This window comes from Apaloderma vittatum, unplaced genomic scaffold, assembly GCF_000703405.1.
Source record: "Apaloderma vittatum isolate BGI_N311 unplaced genomic scaffold, ASM70340v1 scaffold16491, whole genome shotgun sequence".
In the NCBI taxonomy this organism is placed as follows: domain Eukaryota; kingdom Metazoa; phylum Chordata; class Aves; order Trogoniformes; family Trogonidae; genus Apaloderma; species Apaloderma vittatum.
In genome coordinates this window covers 3179-25904 of record NW_009699764.1, presented here as the reverse complement: position 1 = coordinate 25904, position 22726 = coordinate 3179, and the positions used below count along the sequence as shown (strand labels likewise).

Below are 22726 nucleotides of genomic sequence, written 5' to 3'. Positions count from 1 at the left end.
CACCACTACATATTTTCTGTATTATCATTACAGAATAAAAAATTACTTAGAGAAGGTTGCATAACTCTTGTTTGTTCCAGTGCCATATGCACCCTTGTGGGAAACAGACTGGCTTTCACAAGTTTGCAAAATACTTGGAAATCTGCAGAAAGATGACTTGAGTGGGGAAAAAAAAAGACCACAAAAGCCCCAAATTTAAAACATCAGAGTACAGAAATAAACAGATTTCATCTGAAATATGCCCGTATCTGACACTAGGCATGGAGCCTTGTCTCACACCATCTTGTCTGGAATGGGAAAAGATGTATCTTTTAATTAGTCTAACATACTTCACACCAGGGTATGCTGCCAAGTCCATAATCTCTATAGATTTCAACATAGCAAGTGTGGATTGTTTTCGGGCTCTTGCTTCTTCACTAAATTTATCTGAGCATCTCCTCTACAAGAATAAAAGTCTATTTGAGTATCTATAACCTATGCAGAAGATGGGTAACTGAAATAATTTCAGTGGTTCAGAATCTACCTCCAAGTGGTAGCATTTCAGCCAGAGAGAGATACCAGATAACTTTGCTGTCTATACAACAGTGTCTGTCTGTCCCAAGGAATTCATGCCTGACAGTAGCATTAATAGCTCTTCTGCTTCAGTCCAAAACATTGTTTGGTTTTCTTCCCAATTGTTGTACTGATTTTCATTTGGTTTGCTTGCTATAACAGTGACAGGAACAATGACAGGTTGAAGGCAGTGGTCATGGCTGCCATAGGTAGCAGTAAAATTACTGTAACCCAACTGATTTATTTAAATCTTATCTTCAGAATGTAACTGTAAGAACAGAAAGCCCCACTAGTTGTTAGCAGTCCAGATGTGGCCTCAAGACAACTGCTGGAAGGAATTACAAACACTAAAATGGGAATAAGAATTTAGAGTGTTACCTCAAAAACAATAGCAGCACGCTTCCCCCAGCAGAAGCAAAGGTGCCATTTTAATATCAAGTACATTGGCTCCAAACAGCTATTTTCAGGACTTCACCATGACTACCAGAATTAGTTATGTGAAACCTCCTCGTTTTTACTGTGATTTAGCAGAACTAGAATAGGAGGATAGGCACACACTTTCGGTTTCAGCACATTTATTTAGGAAGTAGCACTTCTGTTTACATTAGTTTTAAGAACTTAGGTCCTTTAGAAACTGAGGTATTTACATATTTATTGTTCCAACATCTAGTATACAACACCTGCTTTTTATTTATTAATTTGTTTAAAACCAGCAGCAATTAAACCACTTTTAGGTTTAATGAAAAGGCTCTTAGTTTTGGACATTTTTATCTGATAAACAAGAAAACAGTAAGAACAGGACAGATGCAACATTTTATTGTGAAGCTAAAGCTATGTGACTGCTCATCATGCTTTTTTACATTGCTTAATAATAAAATGGTGTTTTAACATTTCAGAAAACATTCTTAAAAGAACAATGAAACAAAAGCGTTTCAGAACAACAGAATATGAGAATTAACCTCATCCCAGACTGGAGTTGTCCAATATATTTAATGGGGGAAGGATATAGCGTTTTGTCTTCACCTTTGGTTTAACCACTTTAATCCAGATTTCTGAGAAATACTGACTAGCCCTTCACACGTATAAAAATGTGAACCATGGCAAAAACAGTTCCTGTATTTCCAGTCCCTCTGATAGGTGTGTGAGCACTAAAGTACTTTCTTCCCCATTTTTAATGGTAAAAAAACCTGTTGAACCAAGAGGCTACCTCCCTCGCATCTTAGAAGAATACATCTGTATTAACCAACTAAAAGAACATTGACTGTTTTCCTCACAGACACTTCTCTGAAACAAGATTTTAAAGGAGTGTGTCTTATGAAAGCAAGGAAAGTCTTACAGCAAACTAAGGTTAATCACCAGCTCCCAGACATCTTGTCAAGAATTTGCAAATCAGAATATCAAACTCCTAAAAATGCACAGCGTTTCGCCAATATATTTAATTCACGGGAGGAGTGTATACCTTGCCAATTATTGCCAAACTCAGGAGGTAGTTATTGACAAAGTAAACAGCTTCCATTCTGAGACAGCTGACAATTTACATGAGAAGCAGGAAAAAAAAGACAATACACATTTCCCCATGCTTCAGAACACGATCTTGTATTTGCAGGAAGCGACGGTTTCACTTGCTCATCCCATGGATTTATAGTTGTAATATTTAAAGGAAAAAATGTTGAAAATAAGATTTTAAGAAAAGGTTCTAAAGGAAAATAACTGATACATTAGTCATCTCTTAAGATGACCAGCAGATCATCCTAAACATGAAATTCACCTAGGTAAGTAAAACAATATACTTCGACATTAAATAGCAGCGCAAGAAAACCTAACAAGGAAATCAGCAACTGCCTCTAATTAGCACAATGAACTAGATGCGTTCACTACTTGCTTGCTACTTTTCATTCCATTTTTGATATCTGGTAGAAGTCCCCAACGCTAAAAACATCACAAAAGCTTGAGACTGCCACAGACAACAAAGGAAATCTGTAACGTACGACAGCACCTCCCAGAGCTGCCACATGCAGAAGCATCACTAAAGCACCGGAGTAGCTAGAGAAGCTTCTGTGCCCTAGGCACCACTATGCATTATCCATGCCTGGGGTAGGAAACCACGGCAGGAATCTAGGGCACCAAGCTTCACTGTAAATGGTTAAGGAAGCCCCAAGCAGAAAGCTGCTTTCTGTACAGCATGCAGAACAGATGCCTCAGTTGAATCTGGCAGCATATCTGGCTTCAGCATTCCCAGTAAAAAGTACTTAAATTTCACAAGATGGACGTGGCAGCAGTGCCAACCAGTGCTAAAACCCACTTGTTTAGAACAGAAAAATACTATTTATTCTACGCCAGAAGGTAAGGTTAATTTTCTAAGTTATATGTATGAAAACTGTAATTTAAAAAACATTTGAGAGAATCTAACAGTGAAATCAGCAATGGCCTCTAAATTAGCGTAGTGACAATAAATTCCTCCTCATTTCAGAGATCCCTTTCTTCTCCATTTTGAAGTGTTACTATCACATTTATTATCTACACAAAGTAGGTTGCAGGGCCATGGTCAACAACCATATTAGCAACCAACTTCCTGAAGCAGAGTCGGCAAGACGTCTCAGGGGCAGAACGCCCATTTCTAATCCACTGAACTCCGTAAAGTAAGAAACTAACAGGACAGAGACACGTGCATAACTATCCTAGTTTAAGGCTTATCTTTAATATTCAGCGTTAGGTTTGTCTTTGCTACAAGGAGAGAACCTGTAACATTTGGTGTACACTACAGAAAAGTCAACATTAGTAAAGGGAACATCATAACACACAACAAATTCTCATTTCTGGGAGAAAGAGCATCACAGAGTGCTTGAGCTTGTTCCTCCTGTTACAGCACCAGAAGCAACAACCCACTGTCTGAGAAGGCATTGTTCTTCCAACACACAGAAAGATAAAAGGTGTGTCTCCTGCTTAATAAAAAGAGGCAAAGATGTATGAAGAAGGTTGTTAAAAAAAAACAGGGGATGTGTTTGTTTGTGGGTTGGGTTTTTTTCACTCACTCCAGTAACTGCTAGATTTAAGTCAGCAAAATAGACTTGCAGAGGGCCAGACAAGCTACTTCCTTAGCACCTCAAAAAAGTGGGTCAAGTCACTCATTCATTAAAAGCGGACACATCCAGAAAAAAGCAAAAAGGTAGAGAGCTAATGTGTTGCCAATCTTTGCAAAGGTTAAAAGCATCCAAGCTGCCATCCTGCTTCTCCTGTCCTAATCAAGATACTGTATTAGAACATAATCTGATTTGTCGGTAATCACAGTCACAAAGTTCTATATAAAGTACCTTAGATTTGGGAAATAAAGATATTTGGGGTTTCTTGGGGGGTGCGTGTTGGTTATTTTGGGGGGTGTTAGGTTTTTGGGGGGGTTGGTTTGGTTTTTTTTTAGATCTGCTTTTATACACAGTTAATCCAACACACAGATGAAAGTCACTGAGCCGGGACTTCCTCGGTATTTGTAAAACAAGAACCAGAAGATGAGACATAACACCTTAAGGGGAACAGAATTATTCCTGAAAGACATTGTTCAGAAAACAGCGCAAGAAGCACAGTTAAAGGCAATTTATGAACCAAATGGCACTTGGTCATGGGCTAAAATTCCAGCAGCTGCAGAGAAAACTAATGTTGCAGAACAAAATTAAGTTATTACTGCGTTCTAGAAATAATTTATAGAGCTGTAGTTCATCCATTATGCAGGAAACAATCAGGGCAGAAGAGAGAACTGAAAAGCAGGGGTGGGAGGCGCACAGATTCTCTTGATCTGAACCAGCTGTACGAACAAGTGAAAGGACGGTGCCTTTTCTTCCTGAAGTAGCAGCTCAGGCTTCAGACCCTTTGTGCTGCCTAGGGGTGGTGTTCTAGCAGATGGGAACTTCCACGTTTCAGGTATTGATCACGTACCAACAGGGATGTACTTGAAATAAATACCAGCATACTCCTCAAAAGTAAGTGGAGGAGAACAGAGTTTCGTAACAAATATTTAGGAACACTCAAAAACAGAAGTGTTACCCTCCAAGTTCTAATCTGCAAAGGGTCTCAAGGAAATCTTACAAGCTTCAGGAAGAGGAAGACCACGGGCCTTTCTTAGCTCTTTAGCTGTCTAGCAGATGCTAACAAAATGGTAATACTCATGCTTAGCACTATGAAGTCTATAACAAATACAGATCAAGTCAGCCAGGAATCTCCAACAATAGAGATGGTCTACTGAAGCCAGAACTAAGGCAAAGCAAGCAATACAGGAGATTTGAGAAACTAAAATCTTCTGGCATTTCTCACTTCTCTGGGAAAGTGAATCGGGGGAACAGGAGTCATGTTTCACTTATGCAAGACATACGTTTGAGAGTCATACCCTTAGAAGGCTAGAAAAGGTTTGGTTAGAGTATTTCAAAAGGCATACTAGTGTAACACAATCTTATTTAATTGCTTTTAATCTTAAGATCGGTTAAAAGCATCTCTGGTTCAAAAAAACAGAATCCTAAATATATTGCATCTGTGTGTCTCAGGAGTTTGACACTGTTTCTGCTATTTAGTACCCAATACTATGCAGTGAGCACAGAGTCCTCTTTGGGTATTACTATACTTACACTGCATCTATCAGCTCGGGTTTTTTCCATATATATATATACACATATATATTATTTATAGCTAACTTTCAAGCGAGTCGTCTCAGAAATATTTGACTTAATCCTACCAACAAAAAATAAGTTAAACGAAAAATTAAGAACTAAATTTTCTGTTAAGACTAAAAGCCAACAGACCTTGTAACTCAATCTAGTTAAAACAACTGTAAATGATATGCATTTTTAATATCACTAAGTTGGGAAAGTTGTCTTAACAATAACAAAACAAAACCAAAACCAACTCAAAACCACCACAAACCTGCTCTAACAAGGAACTAGTGTTCTGCGTCACAAACATCTGTGTTTAATTCATATAGGGTTTGTAAACAAGATGTTGGCCTTTAGAAGTAAAGGCAAAGATGTTTTCTTTTATTACAGTATTTAAAAGCTATCGCTTAAGTGTGTTTTTTTAATAGCTTGTCATTTATATCATAAAAAACAGCTATTTATACAAAGATGCAGTTTCTTTTTAAAAAAGCAGATCAGTTGAGTGTTTCATACTTTAATATACAAACTAAAACATATGAAAGCTATAAAAACATTAATGTGCCATGTATTAAACACGTAGCCTCGTATTTAATGCTTACATGTGTAATTAAAAAAAATTTCACAATGGAAATTTTACTTTCAGTTAGCACAAAGAGACCAAAATACAGAGTAGAAACACACCATTTCTGAAAGTTGACAATTAGCATCACTTACTTTCTCGAACATCAGCTGGGCTTCAAGTTGTACACCATAAGCGTAAACTAACATTCTACCAATGGAAGCATTACAAAACGCGTTAAGAGAAAATACCGCCAGTAAATGAATGTCTTAGTCTATTTTTTTTTATCTAGTAATTTATTTTTTTAAAGACAGCTTGAATTGGTTTTATAGGGTTGGGTGGGTTTTTTTGCTGTTCTGCTATCAAAGGTCTTTAAAACTGCTTTGCGAACAATACAGTCACATTACAACTAACCAAAAAGACAAATAATAACAGACCAGCTGCTTTTTACATTTTAATAATCATAATTCCCTAGTGCTGTTCTTCCTCTCTGCATAGGGAAATTCTTTTATTTGGCACATTAAGGATAAAAAAGTCAAAAACTGAACCAAAGTTTACAAACTTCCAATTGTAAGTTAGTAGTTATAAGGAAGTAAGTCAGACATCAAGGTCATGGCAAAATTAAAAACAAAAAAACACACACACACAACATAGGGAAAAGGTTTTCCAATGATCAATATCATCAGAGCCTTCTAGCTGAAACAAAATACATATATTATTGTTCAAACAATAATGAGATTGCTAGGAATCTTATCTCAAGTCCTATTGTGCTCTTACTTACAGTGTATAAATCCTCACTAAATGGCAAGGAGGCTTTGATGAACACATTTTTTTTTAAGCTCAAGTTTTAACACAGATACTTGAAGATCTGTAAAGTCCTGTAAACGCTGGCTGCTTTCCAGTAGTCTGTACCAACTGCTCCTCAGGCAGCACTTTGTTTCAATTCAAGTAGTGTTTCACACTGTGGTATCTCCAAAGTCCTTGTTCCAACGAATGTATGCTTCCAGGGTCTGAGGGCTCAAACTGCGCTTTATCTTCTTCAAAGACTCGGTGAAATCAGACAGTTTGATATTTCTCATCTAAACAAAAAGCAGAAGACATGAGGATCACAAGTGGTTTATGTACTTCAGTCTGTTCAAGCAGTATTTTGGTATTCCCTTTTAACAAAGCACATTCCACGAGTGCTTCATCTTGATATAGATGTTTTCACTTTTTTTACAGTGAGAACGGTCATTTGCTGGAATAAGCTCCCCAGGGACATGACAGAGTCCCCATCGCTGGAGGTTTTCAAGATACGACTGGGCAGGGTGCTAGGTAATCTCATCTAGGCTCCCCTACCCAGGAAAGGCTGGAGCAGGTGATCTCTCAAGGTCCCTTCCAACCTGGACTGCTCTGTGATTCCATGATCTGATCAAAGAGCCTTTGTAATTTAAGCCTATCAGTATTTACCGTTTTTAATAAACTAGTATTTGATAAGCATGATGTCTGCTCTGTTATTTAATAACCCATGACACGGTGTTATTACTTCACGCGTCACTAGGTGGTGCAAGCTGGTGCCTGCGAGGGCACAGAAATGAGTCAAACGCCAGACACGCGATTTTTTAACATATTTATGGCTACCCCTGCGCACCAGAAGAGTAAGCCACTGAAAGCTCTCACCCTTAGCACAACTCTATTCAGACCACAGCATGCCACCAGAAAGTAATGCAAATTACCCAACCTCTCTGACCCAGTGCATGCCTTTGAGTTGTTTGCTGAGGACACGACTATAAGGAGACATTTCCCGTACAGAAAAATGCCCAGACAGGATGGGAGATAATCCAAGTGTGTGGAACAAGCAGTCTCATTATTAAAGGAGCATTCCCCATGTTCTTCGGCACTAGTGTTTATAGCCTACTGGATGTAAATTGGCATTCACAGCAAGCTATCACGTATATTCTCATCTTCCTGCAACAAATCCTTTCAGTTTTTAGCCATAATCTAAGGCTAAACACAGAAAGCAACATGGGAATTAAGTTTTGCTTCATTTTTCCCTACGTAACTGTGACATGCACACATATTTGACTTACTGGCAAAAAAAGGGGTGCTCTTAAGCCTGCTAACCAACTACACAACGAACCTCAGACATCGAGGACAGGTTTTCTTCTCAATCAATATTTGTAAAGAATTTTTCTTCAAAGAAGAGGTAATCAAAAAGGGTAATACCCCCAAAAAATTAGGCTAAGGTATTTTGTATGATACTATGTGTAAATAAAAGGACCTTAAAAGTTTCTGGTGAGCGTGCATTCTATTCAAAGGGGAAAAATACACCTGCTAGATACAACAGCATACCTCACTGGCAGACATGTTCTTCACCTGTTCTGGTTTTAATTCTGTAAAAATAAAGGAAGATGAGTGAGTTTCCTAAGAAAATTTTCATCACTTCTGACAACATGTTAAAAGCACTTTTATTGTGGAAAACCCCCAAGCTAAAAATTATACCTCTCCACCTCAATATAATTTCCTGTACAGAAAGGTACATGGTGTTTTTACCTCCTCCTTCCCCATTTATCAGCTTCTCAACCAGGCTGCTCCCACACTCAATCATTGCAGATTCCGTACAAAGTGGTAGCAGGACTATTTCCTTGCTCCTAAAGTATGGGGAACTGCTCGCAAGCTTAACAGAGCTGCCTTCCCCCATATTACTCCTGTTGCCTACAAGCCCCTTACTCTTCAAAGATGCAAAATTTTCAGGGAACAGAAAGGTATCGTCAGCCAAGAACAGAGAAATAAAATCAGGCAGTGCACAAGAGCATGCTTCTTGCCCATGCAGTACTGATGGGATCTAGTAAGTCCCACTATCCTTCACAGGTTTGCTTTTTTTTTTTTACTCAGAATACTGTTATGGTATCGACATATTACAGCAAACATTTTGCTCTGAGGGTGCAATAAAAAAAAAAAATCTAGGGAAGACTGGCAAGGCTGACATTGAAAAATATTTTAAAAAATAAATTGTTTTATATGAAAGCCAGGAGCAGATGGAAGAAATAGGCTGCACAACATTTCATGGTCTCCTCTCAAAATGGACTTGCATGTGAAGTGATTTGTCAGCAAAGTAAACCCTGCATACCTAAATGCAATCATTATTAATTCAACCACTCTAAATACATTCACTCCAAGTCTTAGGAGACATGATGTCTCTCATGAGAACCATTTAATGCAATTTTGTTTCCCAGTTATGCAGGGTTTTGGAAGATGTGCCTTACAATCCCAACAGCTGAAAGTAAGTTGGTAAAAAAACCACTGCTTGCAAGCAGCTGCTTTCGAAGAGATAGTACACTGGCAAAACTGCATGCTACAAGATCCTCGAGTCAAAAAAAAAAAACAAAAAAAACCACCAAAAACACCCAACCAAGAACACGAACAGCAAAACTAAACACACCCACAAAACATACACAGACCTCTCCTCCCCATAAATTATTTATGAGAGTTGCAACAACTTTCATTTACACATGAGAGGCTGGTATTACAGAACAATTCTCTTCTGTCTGCCTTTAGTACCTTTCTGGCAGGCAGGACAATATATAACAAAACAGAAAACTAACATCAAATCTTCACAAACTTTTCCTCACAAATTCCCATGACTGAGCTCCACTAGCCAAAATCATCCCCTCCAGATGTGGCTACTGGACACATAACAACTAGCTAGTAAATAGAACAAAGGTGGGAGGGGGTTGTAAGGTTGGGGTTTCAAGTATTTTCTTTTTTAAAAAGTATTCACTTTGCATTAAAAATATTTTTTCAATTTAAAAAAATCAATTTTTCGAAGTTGGATATGTCAGAGAGAGAACAAATACGAGTAAAACCCTCCTTGAATCACAATTGTCATCTGGATCACAATTAAACATCAACAAAATTTAAAAATGAAAAAAGCTATGAGATTCAAATCATATCTAAAAATAACCCAACCAACACACAAAATCGCTTCTCTTTCAGTATTACCTTCCTTTATACTTGAAAGAGATCTGCCCACTTTATAAATAGACAAGTAATGCCTAGGAAAGATGCACTAATTAAAATCCCACAGATCTCTGAAAAACATTTCACCTTGCTTTCCTCTTCAGACACAAAAACTGTTTTACATGGTGAGCTACTGAAGGGTTTTGCTAAATCTTAAAAAGATGCTATTATGAGGAACAGAAGAAAATGCAATCTAAAAAGCTTAATTTCAGAGGTTTAAGAGTTAGAAAGATGTTATCTCTAATATCAAGATTTACGAATTTTTTTCATAAAGAGCACTGATTTTTTCCAAAACCTAAATAAAAAGCCCTGCAGCTTACCTCGAATAGGGCCCAGCGCTGCATCCTTTGCTAATGCGGTTAAATCACTTCCAGAGTATCCATCTGTCATTCTTTGTCAAAAGAAAAAGTGGGCAAAAGGAATCAGAAACAAAAACGCTGCTTTCATTTTAATTGCACGTTATTAAAATGTTACTTAACCGAAAGTATTTTGATGTTGTTTTGCAAGTTTAATAAATGAGAAGTGCCTTCAATGCAAGTGATCTGCATGCAAGTCTTTTCCAGATTAAATTTAAGTACAGATATTCAAGTCTCAAATAACGTGGTAGGAAAAGCAAAAGAATAACAACCAGCCAGGATTTGTAGACGAAACTTAATCTCAAGAGCATTTACTATTTCTCTTACAAAAATGCCCTACCACTTGTTTGTCGTCATTTGTCACAGATGAATATAAAACCAAAAACTCAACTGTTATCCAAATCCTCAGAACTACAAGGAGAAAAAAAAATAAACAAGGACCCAATCTCTATGGGACTTTTTCCAAAATAAGACTTAATTTCCAAGTTATCCAATGAAAAATAGTTTGCAGACTAAAGGCCTCCACCGAACCAGTAAGCCATCAATACACACTGCACACATCAAGTGAAAAGCAGCAGGAAGAGTTGCCTAATGAAAAACTTAAAACAAAAAACAGAAGTCCACCCAGACTGTGGAGCAGTAGCTGGCTGTAAGGAGAGCTCCATAGCTCAGTCTTCTGGAGACAATTCTATTACAACATAGGGAAAAAGATGCAGAGGAGCAAAGGAAATCAAAATCATGAAGGAGGTTAAATGCCTCTCTCAAAACAAAAAACGATGGCAGATGAAGCAGGCAGGACCCCTCAGCTTTTATATTTTAGCTAAACCATTCCAGATAAAAAGCATACTTAAATTGCATTTGTAATTTGCTTCATATATTTGCAGTTAGAATCCAATGCATTGCCTTTTTCCTCCAGCTAGCTATTACTGCAGCCGAAACATAGCCTGAGATAGCATCCCTAAAGTACAGAGAGAATTTATTCACTCAGATTATATGTCAAATTCCTGTTGCTAACTCTGAGAGGATGAAAAATGCTACATCTAAGAAGTGTACTCACCTCCTGTGTACAACAACAAACAGAAACAGAGACTGATGTACACTCACTTGAATATTTTTAGCATCTTGCAGTCATTTTTCACTTCTTCCTGCCCTAGGTTCTTTACCTACTTTTTAGCCTAATTTCCTTCACATCCATTACATTTGATTTCTGGGGGTGACAAACAGCAGTACAGTGTCAATCTTAATGATGAAAAACACAAAACAACTTTGTGATGTGAAGGGCATTTAACCCACATTCTCCCAATCAAATATGAAATCGAAAAGAATCTCCAATTATCTAGTGCTTGTCGGTAATACCTTCAGCAAACCCAGCAATGGATGAGCAAGGAATTGTTGCTTTTGATTTGACAAGCATGCCAGGTAAAAAACCGGTACTGCCTTTTTGTATCAGAGAGGAGAGCTGGACTGCCTGGGGCATGGGTGGAGGGAAGCACCCCCCTCCCTTCAACTCAGAGAGAAAAGCACCGATGAGCTATTACAACAAGGGAAATCCAGTCAGGGGGTTAAGGGAAAAAAAAAAAAAAGCACATATATGTGCAAAAACAAACACTTCCATACAGCCTGATAGGAGACCATCTTCCCAAAACACGTGCAATTCATTCTCAGCAAGTGTTGTCACTGACATTTACAGCAATTATTTACATTAGCTACATTCCAAATAAATAAAAAGAACCTGAATGAATGCGGAAGATGAGTGTATTTATTTAGTGTAGTTACAAAATACTTACCTAGCTAGTTGTGCCAATTCTTTTTGGGTCAACGGACTTCCTTGCTTGCTTAGGAGAGTTTTTAGCAAAATCAACCTTGTCTGAAAAGAAGATGCATTTATCAGACGTAAAACTCATTTTCATGGCACACTTAAAATTCTCTTGCAACGATAAAATGATGTGTTGTCAAGTTAGCTTTTGTGTTTAACTAGTTTAAACTTGCCTATACTGCTTTTGTGATTAAACTGTAGGCTATCATCTTGTCAGGGGAAGAGACAGGGAACTGGTAATGTGCTGGTTTGGGCTGGCATAGGGGTAATTTTATTCGTAGTAGCTAGTCTGGGGCTATGAGATCAAGGGTCAGACCTGCTTTAAGAATACATTAGAATCGTCATCAAAAGCCTTGATCTGCTGTTGAGCTGAAAAAACACCACTTTAAGAAAGCTACTTTGATCTTTTGCAGTAAACACTCCTCTCTAGCCAAATGTGCTCCTGTAAGCCCTACTTCAGACTTGTCTGTACCTGCCAGCATGTAAACAACACTTCACTAGTCAAGATATACTGAGTAGGTAGTACCAGGTTTGCTACTAGCATGTGTAAAAAAAAAAAAAAAGGCAAAAAACTAAGATAGTCACCAGAACTAAAGCACTGTGTATATAGCCAATATGGGCCAGAGGTTAATTCACAGAGCTGTAATCATCCTCTAGGGCAAGTTAAGAACAGCCTATGAAAAAATATTGTATACTCATTTTAATAAAATTTATCTTAAAATGAAGCAAATGCACAGAAAAATAACACTTACTTCCTCATTTGGTAAAGACACGTATACCCGTTTGGTGAATCGTCTAGAAAAAAAAACCCAGACATTTTTATAACTTCATAGGGCATACAGATCTAACATTTGGTTTGATAAATATCAAAATTTCATTAAAGTTATCAAATTCTATGTGGTAGAATTACAGGTTTAAAAAAACAAAACCAAAAGCAAACCAAAACCCAGCAAACAAATAATATGCACAAACCACTAGTGTCTCCTTACTCTTATTTGAAGTTATGAGACTCCTTCCAAAGAGGAAACACTCTAAAGGTAGAAACACCACTGACTACCAGCAACAAAATGAAGCATCTCTTCTTTATACACAAAAAGTCTTTGGAATCATTAAAAATGCATTTTATTTGTTCAGACAGTTCAGCCTATTTTCCTCAATTAAGAATAAAAAGAGAAGTAGTATGAGAACTCGTAGGAAAAAAGTCCTGAGGCAAATCTACAGCAAGATCTGTAAGTGCATGGGACATTAGAAGCCCACTATTCACTGAGAATAAATACTGAATATCACTGCTCAAATTTCTTCCCTCATCCTGCTATCAAGATTCAAATAAAAAAAACGTCCGATTTGTAGCATGCAAGAGAGTTATAAAATGATGATTTGGGAGCTGGGGCTGTTTGGTTTGAAGAAGAAGCAGCTGAGGGGAGACCTCATTGCTCTCTACAACTACCTGAAAGGACACTGTAGAGAGGTTGGTGCTGGTCTCTTCTCACAGATAATTGGTAGTACAAGTAGAGGGAATGGCCACAAGCTGCAACAGGGCAGATTCAGGCTGGATGTTAGAAAAAAATTTTTCGTCAAAGAGTAGTCAGGCCCTGGAATAGGCTGCCCAGAGAGGTGGTTGAGTCACCTTTCCCGGAGGTGTTTAAAGGTCGTTTAGATACAGTATTGGGGGATATGGTTTAGGTGTGGACTCTGTAGATCAGGGTTATAGGTTGGACTTGATGATCCCAAGGGTCTTTTCCAACCTGAATGTTTCTATGATTTATGCTTCAACAGGTGCCGCTGGTTTAATTAATTCCAAGCCCATCATGATTGTGCGGATGCATCCCAAAAAGAGATAGCAGCCTCTTTGAGAGGTTAAATAGTTTAGCCTTGCCAAACAGCTTTTGCTACTTACTCCAAAACTTAAAATCACCAAGACACTAGGTGGCAAAACTTGCTCTCCATAATGAACACCACAACACTGCATTCAAACAAAGGAAGAGCCATTGATACCTGAGAACAGCATCATCAAGCTCCTGTGGCCTGTTTGTTGCTCCCATCACAAGTATTCTGTCCTCTCCAGAAGACTGCACCTGTATAAGACAGGGAGACGAGTGAGTCTTCTCTTTACATCAAGTAGCAATACCACAAAACCAGCCAGAGACTTGCTGTGTATTCAACACATTGACGGGATCTCACTATGTATGTTTTTTCTCCCCTCACACAGTCAGCTGTAAAACATTATTTAGACAAGCATAAAGACAAACTAGGAAAAAGTGAAAAGGGTGGGGAAAAAGATAAATTATATAAACACAGGACAAGTTATGTTGCTTGAAAAGAATCTTGCAAGAGCACAAATATTGCTGTGGAATTGCATGTTATAATGCTGGAGAAAACTGAGACTACAAAAAGCACTCAGAGGTTTAGTCATCCAGAGATAATTATGTTTAAAAAGCTACAGACTTTCTGCTGTTGTGGGTTTTAACACCAAGCATTGTTCTGAAGCCTACAGAGAAAGACAGAATCAGAACTTTAGACTACGGTACAGCCAAAACCACTAAATCGTATCAGAGATTCATCTAACATGGCTCTTGCAAGAAGCTAGTAATCAAAATGAGAAGCTATTCAATAGTACACACAATCAGTAATTCCTCCCCCCAATTCACTCAATTGCAAGACTTGACTTTATACCCCAAAACAGGAAGACTTCCAGCCTTCAGAGAAAACACCTGGGTATCAGAAATGTAGTGTTATTCACATAGTGCCCAATCCTTGATAAAATTAAGTTCATTGCTGCCTCACTGAGTCTAAAAAGTTCCACAATAAAACTGTATGATATAGTTACATGTTGATTCAGCGTTTGCTAACTTAATTAGTAAGTTCCATTTTCCCCTTTTCAGGAAAACTGTGTGCGTATAGTATTTTCTGCATATCATTGTTCATGTTGCATTATATGTCCTCATTCATCCCAATCTGGACAAGTTTTTCCTGATCTCATTGTGTCTCTCTACAGTTATCTTTGCAGTCTGATGGGCCCGGGGCGAGGGAGTGTGCCCTCAACCAGTGGGGGCACCAAACCAGGCAGGAGCATTGATCCAGTGGAGGGCAGGAGGTTCTGCAGAGGGACCCGTACAGGCCAGAGCGATGTTGACCTGATGCCGGGTCCTGCCCTTGGGGCACAACCAGCCCCGGCAGCGCCCCAGGCCTGGGCAGGAGCAGCTGGAAAGTGCCTGGTGGAAAAGGACCTGGGGGACAGCATCTGAACACGAGTCAGCAGCGTGCCCAGGTGGCCAAGAAGGATCAGGGCAGGGACTGTCCCCCTATACCCAGCACCTCAAACCCTGTGTTCAGATTTGGGCTCCTCATGACAAGTCCAGCGCAGAGCCACAAAGATGATGGACTGGAACATCTCCCTTATGAGGAAAGGCTGAAGGAGCTGGGTCTCTTCAGGTTGGAGGAGACTGAGGGGCGACCTCATTAGTGTTTATAAACATATATGTAAAGGGTGAGTGTCAGGAGCACGGAGCCAGGCTCTTTTCAGTGATGTCCAACGATAGGACAACGGGCAACAGATGCAAACTGGAGCACAGGAGCTTTCACAAAAACATTAGGAAAATCTTCTTCACTGTGAGGGTGACAGAGCACTGGAACAGAGAAGTTGCGAAGTCTCCTTCTCTGGAGACATTCAAAATCTACCTGCCTGGACGCGTTCCCATGTGATCCTGCTCTGGCAGGGGGGTTGGACTAGATGATCTTTTGAGATCCCTTCCAACCCTGATCATCCTGTGTGCAGTTCCTCCTGTACCTCATTACTATTGCTTTGCCACTGCAGCTATATTCCATTGTACTACTGGAATATAAACTAAAACTGTTCAATACAAAAAACTGCTGTGTCACAGCAAAGTATTCTGATACTCATTGTTTTCCCCCCAGTTATGAAATCTAGCTCCTTTTCCTGGGTATGACATACATGCTGTTAAATATACCCTTACTGTGTCTTGTCATCTCTAGGTCATGATGCCAAGGAAAAAAATTTATAGCTCAATATAAAGCATACTAACACAGAAATGAATCATTCCCATGTGTCACAGCTGTATATACCCATGATTCGAACTAGTCTGCCTGAAATCCTTAAGTCTCAACTTACTCCTTGACAGTGCATGTTTTTGCGATGCATATCCCTCAAAAACCAAAAAGACGCTACTTAAAAGCCATTTAATATTCTTTTACTCTACCAGAACAAAGATAGGTGTTTCACCAAAATATGCAACTGCAAACACAGATTCAACTCAGCCTAACCCTCAAGTGTCCCTCTTGCCCTGTAAGAACATTTGTTCTCACAGCTCCTTTATTATTGCCATTTGTTATCCTTTCTTCCCTGTCCATAGGCTTTCAACCTATTATTTCAGGTCATCTCCAGATTACTACCTTTCAGTCTGAATTTTCCAGAATACTACAGTAGGCAGGTGAAAAAATTAACAGAAAAAAGCTGTTTGCCAACCAAGGTTGTGGGGGAAGTGGACAAAGCTAAGTCCCAGCAGTCAAATCCTTTGTGCTTCATCTGTAGCTTGTACTGGCACCCACTACATTAGCCAATTCAGCTAAATCTAAGAATATCCAAGACTAGATACTTACACCGTCAAATTCTATTAAAAATTCTGTTTTTAGACGCCTGCTAGCATCATGTTCACCTTCTCGTCTTTCACACAAAAGGCTATCAACTTCATCTAAAAAACCAAAAGAAATAAATCTGAATTAAGCATACAATATTCAAAGTCTACGTATTTGCCTACGTCTTTTCTGTTAACATAGGGCTCCAACAAAAGAGATCAGATTATTATTTAGGAGACAGACAGATCTTAGTATAAGTTTAAAAGCCTGTGTGATGTGTTGTCCTTTGAATATGTAACACCAACCACAGATGAGAGAAAAAAAAATCCTGCTGATAATAAACTGCAACTCAGGACATTTTCAGGTTTGAAGTTTAATACATAACCTTTACCCAGTAAGTCCATTTAATACAGCATTCGCGGTTTTGACGGCATTTCTTCCCACTATTAACAGCAATTAAATAACAAGTAATCTAAAATGCTCTATATGAACCTACTAATTAGCCAGCAGGTCGTATCTGAGACATGTGATCTGCACTGCAGAATTACCCATAAGTTTATCAAATTATTCCAACTTAATAAGCCAAAATATTTAAGAAAGTACCCAGAAGTAAAAAAAATTAAGGTCTTACCAATAAAAATTACAGAAGGCTGAAGTTCTCTGGCTACTGCAAATAGAGCACGCACCAGTTTCTCCCCTTCACCCATCTAAACCAACAATAAACTGGTTTTAGAGGGGCTTTAGAAAGCATTTATTACAAGAGAGCTAACAGAACGACCTACAGAAAATCTTGCTGATACTCAGCCACACTCCATTCATACACACTCTGATTATCACTAGTTCATACAATGGCATTGTTTATGTCTTGAAAGAGATGTTACAACTTGACTCTGATCACAATTGAGTTGTCAAGAGATTTTGGTGCCTAAATTATTAGAGTCAAAGGGAGATGGGATCCATTTAAGTTTACTTTTTAAAAAAGAAAAAGCCCACTCATCTATATGACAGGCAGAAGTCACTGAAATTGAGTTATCATAAGCACAAATCAAAACTTTTTACTTCACAAGTCACTTTTTTAAAACTTTATGTTCGCTATAGTCTAACAGTTCACTAAGGACTCATCAGAAGTCATTGGCCTTCTTAAGCCCCAATTACAGCATGTGTGTTTTCAGATCAATGTAATTTACAGCTGCTACTTACGTATTTTGAAGTTAGGCTTGCTGCACTTATATTAAAGAAAGTAGCATTTGATTCTGCAGCAACTGCCATAGCCTAGGAGAGGGAAGAAAAAAAAAAAAAAGAGTAGTTAAATTATCACATTCAAGATACCTCTCTGCTTCTGTAGCTAGCACTCATATCCTGGTTGACAATTCTGAACACAACTATTCCTTCAAAAGGAATACCTTGAAGACATTGCAGAAAACTTCTGTACAGGCGACTTACAAATAGGAGCAGGTAAGTGGTTGAACCACTACAGAAATGTCCAAACTCCCTAAGACTTCTCCAATCACATAATCTCCACAGCGAAACACAACTTGCTTACTGAAGAACACAAGTCTCCAGCTCCTTTCAATGTATCCTGAGTAGATAGCTGAAACAGTTTTAACTAATTAAGGGTAGCATTTGAATCAAATCACAGTAAAAAATATGATTTTTTTTTCTCTGTCTATACTTATTTACACAACCCCTCTTCTTGCTACTGTGCATTTCCAAAATGCACTTCTAGTCTGTTTCAGTGGAGAACGGACCATTTACGATCAATTGCTGCTGTACACAAATAATCAGGCATATTACTTTTACTCTCTCTGAAAAATGAAACTTGGTCTTGCTGGTTTAAGTTTTAAAATATTACTTGTGATATTGAAGATAATTACATGCAGAACAGTTTAGAAATTCCATTCCCCAGAAAAAAACCCAGTTAAGAACAATTTCACATTTTTGTATTAAACTGACACCATAATACACCTTCAGGAAGAATATACAGTTTATCACTACAAGATCCAAGATGAAAGCCACCCCTCACAGTCACATTTTAAGCACACAGACTCATGCGTCAAGTCACTTTCTCACCAACATTGTCTTCCCATTTCCTGGTGGGCCGAAGAGCAGTAAGCCACGTGCAGGAGTTCTCAGTCCTGTGAATAACTGAAAAGTACATCATCGTAAGTTACTTTTAAAGACATAAAGAAAATATTGATTTAACTTTGTAAGAAAATGGTTTATGGTTGAGGAAAGACTCACTGGCTGGCAGTGGTAGCAGTAGCAGCAGTACTACAACAGTGCACGTTTTTAGAGAACTATATTCTATTACTAACTTATAATCGTAGAATCATAATCATAGAATGATTTGAGCCGGAAAGGACCTCAAACATCATCTAGTTCCAACCTCCCTGCCATGGCAGCCCATCCCCTAGATCAGGTTGCTCAAGGCTCCACCCAGCCTGACCTTGAACACTTGCAGGGAGGGAGCATCCACAACTTCCCCTGGGCAACCTCAGGGTAAAGAACTTCTTCCTTATATCTAGTCTAAACCCATGGTCTTCCAGCTTCCACCCATGACCCCTCGTCCCATCACTACAGGCCCTTGTAAAAAGTCCCTCCCCTTCAGGTACTGGAAGACTGCTACAAGGTCTTCCTGGAGCCTTCTCTGTTACAGGCTGAACAAACCTAACTCTCTCAGCCTGTCCTTGTAGGAGAGGTGCTCCAGCCTTCTGACCATCTTGGTAGCCCTCCTCTGGACTCACTCCAACAGCTCCACGCCTTTCTTGTGTTGGGGGCTCCAGAGCTGGACGCAGCATTCCAGGTGGGGTCTCACACGGGCAGAGTAGAGGGGCAGAACCACCTCCCTCGACCTGCTGGTCCCACATCTCTTGATGCAGCCCAGGACACGGCTGGCTTCCTGGGCTGCAAGCGCACACTGTTGGCTTGTGTTGATCTTACCATCGACCAACATGTCCAAATTCTTCTCCCCAGGACTGCTCTCAATCCACTCGTCACCCAGCCCATATCTGTGCTTGGGATTGCCTTGGCCCAGGTGCAGGACCTTACACTCGCCCTTGTTAAACTTTGTGAGGTTGGCCTGGGCCAACTTGACCTAATGCATGTGACTACTGTTTCCCACACAACAGTTAAATTAGATCAGGATCATTTTGTTCAGAGGCACTTTGAATGGAACTGTAAAAGGCAGTAACACATTCCACAAGACAGACCAGCCTAACAAGTTCAAAGCATCAACTGCATTTTAAAAGGGAGGAACGCAGGTGTGCAGCAAGCGTTAAAGCAATGTTCCTACTGACTCCATATGGACGAACCTCTTCATCTTTCACTTTTTTTTTAATTAAATGAAGCTTAAGAAAAGCTTTGACCACAAGTATTTAAAATATTACTTAATAATCACCTACTTTCTCTAAATGTTACTGATAATCTCCTCCCTCTCACTTTGCATTGGATTAATCTTTCCCACACTACAAAATTGCACCCATGATATGTAGCATCACGGTAAGCAAATATACAAATTATCATGGAATACAGCAGTCTGCTCTCCCCAGCGCTTTGTCTGCAGCCTGTTTGCCCCAGTGCTTTGTCTTTACCACTTTCCTCAAGAGCTTCAGACTTTGCTACTATTTTGTTAGCCTCCTATTGTTGAAATGGTTGCAGTCATGTCTCTAGCCAGTGTTTTCTGTTTATTCATCTCAACTCTTGCTCTGCTATGAAAATACCTTAACTGGCTTGTTTAAATATGAATTTGAGTTCAAAACTTCATTAAGGTTAAAAATGAATTAAGATTTAATTGACTAAATATTCCGCTATAGTTCACGCATCTCCATGTTCATTTCCAAGGAGTAAAACCAACTTCTTTCTTCCAAGGAACATTAAAAATTTTGCAGGATTCTCCATCCTTGTTATCTCTCAACCTACACCAAGGTCAGGCTCGTTACTACCTGCAGAAGACCACTTTACTGAAAATACCAACTGTTATCAGGACAAAGCTGTAACTATTCCAAGTCTCACATCTCAAAGTCCTTCCTACCCAGCTCATCATATCAGTGATACTGAACAAACTCGACATACTAAAGCACTGTAATAACAGTAATGGTACTATGACATTTTCCTTCTGCAGAAGAATATCAGAGCACGCATATTTGATGACAAAGCTTTGTTCTCCTCAGGGCTAGTATTTCTATGACACCACATCAAGTTTAGGGTTCCTTCCTCACAACATTTCAATACCAGAGGCTGCATTAAAGGAAAGAGGAAGACCACAGATTGACTCCAGTCACCCATCAACGTGGCCAGAGAAAACCACAAGCAAAGAACAAACAGCAACTTTGCTTCAATAATCAGCACTGCAGTAAATCGTTGTATGCAATTTCTGCAAGAGTCCAGCAACTTTTAGCAAGTCCAACTTAAGAAAATGATCAAATTTTTTATTTTTAAGTGGCCAGAAAATTCTGGTAGTATACACTTCAGACCTGAATCTAGGCAGTCACAGTAGTTGAGGTACCACCTACAACAAAAAAAGAGCCTAAATGTCCTGCGTTTCCACTCAGCAGAGGAAATCCGCCCTCAAATATTACACACCTCAGTGTACTTGCTTGTTCACTACAACACTATGCATCCTCTCCAGATGTGAATAAGCTATTCAGCTCATCTAACCAACATCCACATAGATAACATGACGACAATACCTATCATCCAGTTTACAAATCAGAAAGTGTCCTAACTTACCTATACAAATCTCACCTGTTTCACTCTTCCCATTACAGGCTTCGTCCTTTGCTTGTCCACATAGGGTTGGACATACACCTATAGCTATGTGTTATAGTCAGTCTCAAAAGTTTTTGGGATATTTTTGTTTGGGTTTTTTTGGTGGTTTTCTTTTTTAATGGGTTTGTGGATCTTGCTGGGTTTTTTGGGTTTTGTTTTGTGTTTTTTTAAGCTATTGCCTCAGTCCCTTTCTTCAACATTGACTAACCAGAAGAAAAGGAATTTCATGGTAGTGTTTTAACACATAAATTTTTCATTCTCCTTTTCCAAGATGCCTGTCACACACAGCTATTGATAGTGATCATAACCAGCAAAGACAGGGTTCAAGAACCACCACACTTCATGTGTGAAACACAGTGAGTATCTTTGATTCTGCGATAAGAGTGGTAACAAAACCCAGATGCTTACCTCAGGTCTAAGAGACGGAAGGATAACAATTTCTTGCAAAGCTTGTTTAGCCAGCTCCTGCCCTGCGATATCATCAAATTTGACAGCTGGCCCACTAACAAAGAAATGGAATACAGATTAGTCTAACAATGAGATACTCTTTTTCAGCTGCAGCTGACTAATTTAATGCATTTGACTATTTATACAGAACCCTTCTGAGGAAATTTACAACTTATATTGCTAAGCATTTAAAAAGATAAGCATTTCTGATTTGAATTCTCATCCTTTTGCCAAATCAACAAAAACCCTCACCAAAACAACCCCTCCAAACCCCAAAACAAAGAAAAAACACTACATTTCATTCAAAGTGGACCAAGACTGTGCTGGACAAAAACCATTATGTTCTACATTGAACAGCCTATTCTTCAGACTTACCTATCAACAATTTCATTCAGGATAAGATTAGCAAGATTACTGTCCACATTTCTGAATCTCTTCAAGTCTTTCTTTTTTCGAGGAGCAGTGGTAGGAGTAGAAGGCTTATTTGTTCTGCTATTTTTAGGAGCAGCCTAGAGAGCGGGAGAGACAGAAACCAAACAAAAAAACCTAACTTGATAATTTTAAAGCACTGTGTTAACAAAATTACTTCTACATTTCATATGCTCCAGTAAAACCTAATACATTAACACATACCAGATATTCTGATACTGTATGTTGCTATAAATCATACTATTGTGTTCAGCCACAGGTAAAATATCTTAGACTCCAGTAGAGAGAGGTTTTTTGGTTTGATTTTGGTATGGGGATTTCTTCATTTTTTTTAAAGATAATTCATTATATTTAAGTATGATACCTTCCCCCAGCATACTCTAGAAGAAGGGCATCACAAACTGTTTCAGATGCTCAGTACCCATTAACAAGAATTTCTACTGCTGTCATACTTGCGCTTAAGAGGCCACTTAAAAGCCGCAGCTGCAATAACACTTAACCATGTTTATGTCCTGTCCATTCTGCTCTTTATTTTACTTTACTGTGATAGCAGCAGGGGGGAGATAACAGAAGG

The 22726-nt window shown here is 38.9% G+C and overlaps 1 protein-coding gene across 1 annotated transcript in view; it reads right to left on the bottom strand.

The window, feature by feature from the left end:
• Nucleotides 1-5546: 5546 nt before the first annotated feature.
• Nucleotides 5547-22726, bottom strand: part of SPAST (spastin) — a 19886-nt gene continuing 2706 nt past the window's right edge. The window contains exons 3-14 of the mRNA XM_009878536.1: nucleotides 22099-22232; nucleotides 21685-21778; nucleotides 18580-18654; nucleotides 17710-17781; nucleotides 17141-17216; nucleotides 16534-16625; nucleotides 13912-13991; nucleotides 12669-12711; nucleotides 11888-11967; nucleotides 10065-10135; nucleotides 8077-8117; nucleotides 5547-6824 (exon numbers count right to left, since the gene is read on the bottom strand). Of these exons, the coding sequence (XP_009876838.1) occupies nucleotides 6702-6824; nucleotides 8077-8117; nucleotides 10065-10135; nucleotides 11888-11967; nucleotides 12669-12711; nucleotides 13912-13991; nucleotides 16534-16625; nucleotides 17141-17216; nucleotides 17710-17781; nucleotides 18580-18654; nucleotides 21685-21778; nucleotides 22099-22232 (981 nt within the window). The 3' untranslated portion in view covers nucleotides 5547-6701. The remainder of the gene's footprint in view (nucleotides 6825-8076; nucleotides 8118-10064; nucleotides 10136-11887; nucleotides 11968-12668; nucleotides 12712-13911; nucleotides 13992-16533; nucleotides 16626-17140; nucleotides 17217-17709; nucleotides 17782-18579; nucleotides 18655-21684; nucleotides 21779-22098; nucleotides 22233-22726) is intronic.